General features: G+C 34.3%; 1 protein-coding gene and 1 long non-coding RNA gene across 5 annotated transcripts; one reads left to right on the top strand and one right to left on the bottom strand.

The window, feature by feature from the left end:
* The first annotated feature begins 460 nt into the window (after positions 1–460).
* LOC107867387 lies at positions 461–4047 on the top strand. Of its 2 annotated transcripts, none has more exons than XR_001673164.2 (4): positions 461–731; positions 811–1002; positions 2497–2576; positions 3728–4047. It is a non-coding gene; the product is annotated as an uncharacterized LOC107867387 (long non-coding RNA). The 2 variants fall into 2 exon arrangements; XR_001673167.2 differs by having other exon boundaries at positions 540–731; positions 3731–4047.
* Positions 4048–4492: 445 nt separating this feature from the next.
* LOC107867388 (pentatricopeptide repeat-containing protein At5g18475) lies at positions 4493–7110 on the bottom strand. 3 transcript variants are annotated; one of them, XM_016713600.2, is made up of 2 exons: positions 6863–7110; positions 4493–6235 (listed from the first exon to the last, which is right to left on the bottom strand). In XM_016713600.2, the coding sequence occupies exon 2, from the start codon at positions 6111–6113 to the stop codon at positions 4575–4577; it is 1539 nt and encodes a 512-aa protein (XP_016569086.1). In that variant the 5' UTR covers positions 6114–6235; positions 6863–7110; the 3' UTR covers positions 4493–4574. The 3 variants fall into 3 exon arrangements, with proteins under 3 accessions (XP_016569086.1, XP_016569089.1, XP_016569087.1); XM_016713603.2 differs by having other exon boundaries at positions 4493–6263; positions 6863–7084; XM_016713601.2 differs by lacking the exon at positions 6863–7110 and adding an exon at positions 6730–6851.
* Positions 7111–9015: the final 1905 nt, after the last annotated feature.

Genomic DNA, 9015 nt, shown 5'->3' with positions numbered 1-9015 from the left:
GGGGGAGGAGGGTGTTCGGGCTCGGGCGTGGAATATTTGTGGGTATTCTTATATCAAAACGGAAGTAATCATTTGTATTACTTGAATATTACTTTTAACAATAATTTTTGTTGTCATTATAGTTGCTGCATATGAAGAACATTCGTGAATAATTTGTACTAATAATCCTAAGGAGTATAGATCAAAGTTTTACTTGAATAAATTTTCCAAAACATTTTGTGGTATATACGAGTTGAAGCACTTGACAAGTTTTTCCTTGATTGAATATATTGAGAATCAAATTTCCCCTTATTTTTTTCATCGCTTATAATTTGGTTATTGCAATTGTTTTGTTATTTTAATAGCTGTGTTTGAATGACAACCCTGCTCAATCAAGGGTGGATCCATACAAACTTATAAACTTCAAATCCTACATTTGCCTGTTTCCAGTCTGTTTAAGCTGTTGAATGGTGCAGAAGATCTAGACTGACCTGTTGACTTGTTGACTTGTTCCTGACTTGGCTGTACACATTAAATCTTTATTACATACTTTAGAAGAAGCTTTGTTTTAACAATTTTTTCCCCTTCCTGCAGCTTTTTCTGTCGTAATGGAGCAGAGGCTTACTATCGATGCAATCACACCGCTAACTACAGAATGGACCTGCAAAGTTCATGTGGTGGATAAGTTTCTCTCTCTCAAGAGCAAAGATCAAATTGTTCATTTCCAAACAATAAATGTGCAGGATGAAAACGTAAGTTTACTACTACTGTCGCTTCACATTCACTCGGCCCAAGATGTATAATGACCCTCTCTATTTTAATCGGTTGCAGGAAGAACAGGTTTCCACAGATCTCCGTATGGTGTAGGTGTCTAAACTGTTTGCCCCTTACTCAATGCGAGCCAACATGAAAGGGTTGTCAATAGGTACACAATCATTGAGCCTATTACCAACAACAACAGTGCACCATTACCTGCTCCATGAAATTTGAATGCTTCCCCTTTTCCGGATATCGAAGAATTTGGTAAGTTCCCACTTCAGATCTTCATTTGTTTTTCTCTGTTAGCTAAATAATTCCTACTGGATGACCTATACTATTCATGGCAACAGTTTATTTTCTCCGTCAGTTAAATAATTCCGCATGAACTCCGTTCTAATAACTCAGCCATAAAATCGTTGGGATATAGCCAAATTGACTTGCTTGCCTTGTTTGGATGCGTGAACTCACCGGGATCATGTTCAAGGAGGTGTTACTGGTAACTATTGTTGTGCTATTGTCCTGTGTCTCTTGAATTGTTTCAAGTATGATGCAAAATATTTCTATTAAATTAGCTACTGTTTTTTTCTTCTGATGACATTTCTTAATTGTTTGAAGATTGAAATATCTAATGTATGACAACCCCCCTCCCTCCGACCCCTTAAATGGTGTAGTTCATAAGTTTAAGTGTTTGTCCCTCTTGTTTGAAGATCTTCATATTTATGATGGATGGCTTTTAGTTCAACATTGGAGAGTTCACTAGATTCACAACAACTATAGATTGTGATATCTTTGTGAAACCCTGTTTAAGAAAAATAAAAGATTAAATTAACTAGAACTCATCCGAAATGGAAGTTAGGATATCAATGACTACATTAATTTTGGTAACTTCTCCACGTAGTAGTCCCTCTTATTTGCTATGTTGTTCCTTTATCCCTAAGCATATGCTGTAAGTCATTTCTTAATGGCCATAACAAGTTATTTCTCAATTCTCGCTCTTTTTGCAGTTTGTTAGGTGTCTTAAAAATGTGTAGCCGATATATGATTTCTTCTCCATATTGTAAAATACTTGGTTGGTTCTTTGCTTTTGGCAAAGTTTTTGTTAATTAAATTTTCCTTTATTATGTTCGATAATTTGTGGTTCTTTCTATGGTATCCTATTATTCTAGAAAAGGCTTAAATTACTCCCTCAAGTTTAAGTCTTTATTTAAAATGGTCCTTCTTCTATAACATGGAACACTAATAGTCCTCCAAGCTATTTTGCTCGGACTCTTCAAAAAATGTCATCGGATGTGTATCGGATCCTTGAAAAGCAGTACATTTTTGGAGGTTCCAATATAGGTGCGGCAACTTTTTTGTACAATCCGAGCAACTTAGCTTCCAAGTACTTAATGCAGTTTTAGTCTTGGTCCAATCAATGGTTCCATTAGGATTTAGAAACAAACATCACTCACCCTTATCTTCTTCCTTCCTCAAGTTCAGCATCTTGTTGAATCAGTCTTTACTATGTGCTGCAGGTCTAACGTTTCCGGATCTCTTTCTTTGTAGTTGATTGTTTTCTTCTCTTTTCAAGTGCAGCTAATTTTTGGTTACTACTATTGCTTATTATTTTACAGTGGAGGGTTAGAACTTGTTCTATCTCTAATAAGTTCTATTGTGACCATATCTATTTTAGATTTTGGCCTAACATATAATAGCTTTCCAATCATTATCTTTTAAAGGTCTATTTCAACAATTATTTATGTACACATTTTCTATCAGGACTACACTTCTGGAACCAAATCAGACAGCAATGATAGGACACAAGAGGCTTGTCAACCAACCGCAAACTTAAAACTAATGTGAGATATTTATATCATTTACCAGAAGAGTTTGATTTGTCTTAGATCCATGTACTGCCTTACAAGAATTACTTAAAATTTAGCAACAACAGCTCAATTTCTTATTAACTAAAAATGAGTCATTATATTGTTGTGAATCTTCCATTCCCTCTGATATAGAAGCATAACATACACCTATCGGGAAAAAAACATGGATTCATAACATACAGGTGATTGGCATACATGTGAAGGTTACAATCTGAAAAATTCTCTGAATTAGCAGTAAGTTTTGGTGGCCCATAACTAGCCATTAACTTTATCGTTTTTGAAGGTATAAAACAACTCTGAATCACTAAAGTGCAGAGCGTGTTGCTACAACTTATCTTTCTCTTCAAATAAATTAGATCTTAGCAACAGGCCAGCAACTTGTGCATATAAAATTGACTTCAACTTCGAAGAACTCCTTGCCCAATTAAGCTTCTAAATGAGTGTCACTTAACCACTTAGCTCTAAGCAAGTAATGATAATCTGAGTTAAGTTTGGTGGTTTCATAATTTTAATGGTTATTCTAAAATTTTTTCTCTTTTCTCTTTTCTCTTTTAAGTGGCTCTTACTATTATATCTCATCTATAGAGAGCAGTCTACCTTTTACAAAATGTTTGATGTTTCATTTTATTTGTTGTCTCAACTGCTTGAGCATGCTTCTAATTAGATTATATCAAATTTATTTTCTGGATATTAAAGTCTATAACTCATCAATTGGTGATTTTTTTTTCCATCTTCGGGAAACTGTAAAAGGATGTCCGGTATCATTCTGTGTAAGGAGTTCCTCTAGTAGTTCTTTGGAAGTATAGTGAAAATAACTGAGAGAATATGTTTCATTGTCGTATACTCTTCCCTTTTCCTTTTGATCCAAGGCTTCTGAATCTCTGATGTTTTAAATTAATCTACTTGTTCTATTCATGAAATGTCACATTTAGGATATTTTCTCATTTGTTTGATGGAATAAAGAATATGTATGAGGTTGCTTACTTGGAACTAGAAGCAGGAAATCAATCTAGATTTGTTTTAATCAGGGGAAATTAATGTTGAATTAGAATTATGATAGGTCCTTCTCTTGCCCAGTTATTAGGAGCTTTGTTGCTATACTAAAATGACCTTTCTTCTTTTAGCAGATGTACAAGCAAGCTAGAGTCTGAAGAAGCTACTAATCTTGAAGGAAGTGCAGAACAATTTAAGCATTTGGATAAGTTGGAAGTATAAGCGGAACTTTAGTTTGTTACAATCTGTTTAGAAATGTCACGTTTGTGGAAGCTACAATTTCATTCTCTTTAATCTGGAGTTGACAAATATAATGTCATTTAATTTGAATGTGTACATTTTTAGTTGACAAATGTAATGTCATTTCTTATTTTAGCAATGTCTGTACATCAACATTCAGACTCATCATCTAGTCACTTAATTTAAAGCAAGATAGCTCCAGATTACGTTACTCATTGTTCAATAGATGATACCAACATTGAGTTGGTTTTGACAAATGCAGAATGGTTGTGTTATTAAGAATGAACATCTATTCATCTTTTAGGGTTTGCAACACGGCACGGCACGGAGGTGATTGGCATGGTCCACCTCACTCTTCGAAGAATATACCTGAATGTCATCTATAATCTTTCTTTTTAGTCTCCTCTTTACCCCCCACCCCCACCCCAAGAAAAAACAAGTGGTAACATAACTAACTGTGTTGATTCAAATGCAAGATGCTGCATTTCTATTTTTTATTAGTAATTCATTCGAGGGGCCAAACATTACAACATACCCAGTGTAATCCCACAAGTGAGGCACCACAAGTGAGGCAGGAGCCGAAATTAGGATGCTAAAATGCATAAGAGGCAGATTCAACTTCCCATGAACATATGTTGATGTATACTGCATGCTAATGAGGCTAAAGTTGGTATATTTATTTTATGTCACTGAACAAGAATACAAAACATCTAAAATCACAATACATGTAAGTTGTAACTATTGCAGAACCAACTCATCAAGTAGTTGAAATGCAGGCAACAACTTTCTCTCCCTACAAATCACATCAATCAACATACTCCATGTCTTAGGCTCTGGCTTAAACCCCATCTCTAACAGCCCAAACAATGCCAAAGCTGCATCAGCTGCCTTTCCAGCCTCGCAGAGTTGAACTAACAATTCATTTGACATAGCAAAATGGGGCACAAATCGTCTAGCCAACATCAAACCCAACAACTCCATCGCCTTTTCTAACTCACCTTCTTTACACAAGAAATTTAACACGATCCTGTAGCTTTCCTTACTTAGACGGACACCATCATAAGGTAGCCTCTCGAGCATATCGAAAGCTTCACTTGATCTGGAGGCTCTACACAATCCCCCGAGTATGATTTTTACTGTCACGTCGTCAGCTTTGCACCCTTGATCCTTCATTTCTTCAAGTAACTCGATGCCTTCATCAACTTTACCAGCCCTACAGAAGGAGTTTATTAATGTTGTATAGCCTACTACATCAGGCGTTAGGCCTACTCCCTTCATCTCATGAAATATCTCCTTGGCATTTCCAACTCTTCCTTCCCTACAAAATCCATTCATCAGAGCTGTGTAATTAACTATATTTGGCTGACATCCATTTTTCCTCATGAATTCTATTATTTTCCTAGCTCTATCCACCTTTCCTGCACGACAAAATGCATTTATTAAGATATTGTACGTCAATGCATCTGGCGGAATCTGATCCTCAGCAAGCATCTTCTCAAACAGGTCAATAGCCTCTAGAAGCCTTCCGCATCGACATAAGCCATCCATGAGGGTGCTGTAAGTAATCAAGTTAGGATGAGAAACTCTGGACTTTCTCATCTCTTCTACTACTTCAAATGCGGCTTCAACATCCCCCGTTCTGCAATGATACTTGACCATGATATTGAAAATGCATGTATTGGGCTTCAAATCTAGACGCTTCTGCACGTTTAAGAGAAATTCCTTCGCCAGTTCAATCTGCTTTGCTTCAATAAGCAGATTCAGACATGTGCTAATGGCATTGAGGGAAGGCTTATCCCGAACAATAGGCAAGATTGCGTCAAACATCTCTACAACTTTTTCATGGAAAGAGGATTTGGAGTAATGCTTCATGAGATTAGTAAATACACCTTCATTAAACTTGCAAGTTTCATATTTCATCTGATGAATAACAGCATCAACTTTTTCGAATTTCTTGCAAACAGCAAGTCTATGGAGAAGAACAGCATAGGTGGAGTTATTGTGATTGAAACCCTTCTGATCAGAAACCTTGTTAAAGATCTCCAAGGCACGTTTTGCATCCTTCTCTCGTTTTATCAAACTGACTGCGGATTCATGAGATATATACTTGCGTTTTCTACGCACTTGTTCTGCAGTGCCATCTATCTCGATAGGAGCATCTGGTCTTGGGGAATTACTGCTCTGGTAATAATGCAGAGCAGAAATCCATTGGACTGAAGACGAGAATAACCTATATGAAGAGCAGAGACTGCATCTCTTGTGCCCAATAGCATTCATACAAGTTAACAAGACACCTGGATCCGGGACTCAAATTCCACCTGAAGATTTATCAGCTGTTATGCTGCATCTCAACTCGAAAGAAGCAGAAGCCGCTCAAGGCCTTTGCTCTAACGCAACACCTGATGCAACTAAATTTTAGAGTTTACACTGCATAATCAACGTTTTTGAATTAAATTCACTGGAAAGGACGCTCAATTTTCCTGTACAGCCCTGTACTGGGAATGCCCCAGAAGACCCTCTATTGGGGGGACCTAATGTCAATATGCATGAGATCTAATGTCAACACAACAAATTCTACACTGGAATCAATCCTCGGCACAGACAACCATAATCAACTCCAGATAATTTAACAAAGAATAATCAAGTAAGCAATTCATATACGGGCTTCAATTAACCAAATCAATTCATCTATCTATATCTAGTGAGTAACATAAGCATCAAGACAAGTCAATAATATGTTATGAATCATGCTCACATAATTCATCAAGCAAGACAATAATCATCATTTTACCCGTAGTATTTAATAGCAAAAACAAAAGAGACAATATAAAGTATCTCTTGTTTTTTCAAAAGGGACAAAATAAAATTGGACAACTATTTTTAATAAACTTACAAGTAAAAATGTAAGGAGGAAGTAGCTAGACAGAAACCCAGAATGCTAAACTAATTTGCAGTACATGGAAACAAATTAAGAGTAAAATAAAAGGAATCACTATAATATAGTAGTGATAGGTTAAATTATTTACCAGTGTAGTGAATAATGGAGCTTAAAGAAATTATTGTCTGCATCCAAGATCCTCTTTTTTTCCGCCCATATTCAAGAAAATTCAGGAAAGGGTAAGATTTAGCTAGATTCAGGAGGTCAATTAACAGGGTTTTTCGTTTGTAATTGGAAGTTTAATTTACTAAATTTTGTTTTCCAATAAAATGGAAAGGGGCTAAAATTGTTGCTCCTATTGAATTGGTCCAATGTAATTACATTACATAAAATTAAATAACACCACAAATTATCTTTATAAAATTACATAAATTTTTTATTTTTCTTATTAATTAATTAAATTATTTTTCAAAAAAAAAAAAAAACCGAATACATCCACGCTCAAAAATTTTCATATACATAATTTTAATTATGTATCTCCCTTTGATCTAGTTAATACACAATATATCTCAATCAAATAGTTTCAAAAATAAATGTATCTTAGTAAACAAAATTATATATTTCAACTTCAGAATTATATATTTGGATGCTACTTATGTATCGAGTAAAAATGAAGTAATTGACTGTTACATTTTTAAATTTAAAATAAGGTATTGCAACTTTAAAATTATGTATCTGGGATGCTAATTATGTATTCCAAAATTATAAAATAAAGAATTATTTGTAACTTATCAAAGAGTGGGGATGATAAGTAATCATGAGTAAATTTATTGACATTTATGTAAGTTTTACATTAAATAAGGTTTAATATTTGACATTTGACTATCTATTCATTTAGGCGTTTGAACTACGATTTATTTTAATTAAGTACCTGATGGTCGAACACTTGATAAAATATTTGGATTATTTATTTTCAATTTAAATTTTGAAAAAATAAATTATTATGAGGGTGCTAATGTGCCTAGACATTTATTTGTAGTTTCGCACTCAATAAAGATCTGAATCTTAATCATTAAGATTTCAATCAAATTAGTGAGTTGTTTTTTTTTCTAATTATATTATTATTTTATCAAGAAAATGATACAATTGAATTTGTAATGAGGCTAGGACTTGTATCTGAATTTAATGTGTTAGATTCGTTTATTATCAAATAAACGAATATTATTACTTATGCCAGCTAATATTCCTCTGTTAACACTAGGATTGTACTAATGTATCTGATTAATATTCCATTGTAATAACTCTTTTGCGATTCGATAATAGGCCATGGTCGAGATCCTCGATCATATCACTAGATTGATAACGCCGCCCTAGGAGATCATATCATTACTATTAGCTATTATTCACAACCATCACCTGCCTAATATTAACAATCATCACAACTAGGAGTGTACAAATCAAACCGTTAAATCAAATCAAATCGATGAATCAAATCAAATCAAGGAAAAAAATCGACTTATGATTTGGTCTGATTGATTTGGTGTTGGCAAAAAAAAAAGGATCATTTTTGGTTTGATTTGGTATTAGAAAAAATAAAATCAAATTGAACCCAAACCGAACCGACGTAATACATATATAATTTTAATTTTTTATACTTAAAAAAATATTACTTATAATTTACTTTCTAATTACTTTTATTATTTTTTTATATTCGGAAAATAGATATATATTATTGGACCTTTAATTATAGTATTTTTCCATTAATAATAAATTAATACTGTAACGACCTAAAAATTTGATGAAATATGTAAAATTTGTAATTTTGTGTGATTGACTGTTTTACCCCTCCCCGTGATTGCATTATGGTATTTCTGGGATGTGGGAGTTGTTGACATGATTTTTGATGCATTTGGTATCATTTATGCAATATTGTGGTTTTTTTTGGCTTCGAGAGCCTTATTTTAAACTTATGTAGTTATATCTTGATCCGTGCGACGGATGATCGAACGGACTGTGCCAACAGCTCCGAAATATCGATTTTAGTCTAGGTAAACCTTTGGTTCGGGTCCTGGTTCACCCGAGCTCAGTTCGACCTATTGATCGGAAAATTGGAAAACTGGAAATATGGGTGTGGGACCCACATTTGATTGAAACGACCTCGGATGAAAAATCCGACTTCTCCAGCAGATCCGAAATATCGATTTTAGTGTGTTAGCATGTTTGTTATGATTTTACAGCTTTTAAATCTCATTTCGACCCTCGGTTTGGAAAATTGAGATTTTGGGTCTCGGGGGTCAATTA

Source organism: Capsicum annuum, chromosome 4 (genome assembly GCF_002878395.1).
Source record: "Capsicum annuum cultivar UCD-10X-F1 chromosome 4, UCD10Xv1.1, whole genome shotgun sequence".
NCBI classification, from domain to species: Eukaryota; Viridiplantae; Streptophyta; class Magnoliopsida; order Solanales; family Solanaceae; genus Capsicum; species Capsicum annuum.
The sequence above is the reverse complement of the archived record's forward strand: the minus strand, read 5'-3'. Positions and strand labels throughout refer to the sequence as shown.

Bases quoted from the DNA above. Each gene is read 5' to 3' on its own strand.
- LOC107867388 (XM_016713600.2), bottom strand. From the start codon at position 6,113: ATGAATGCTATTGGGCACAAGAGATGCAGTCTCTGCTCTTCATATAGG.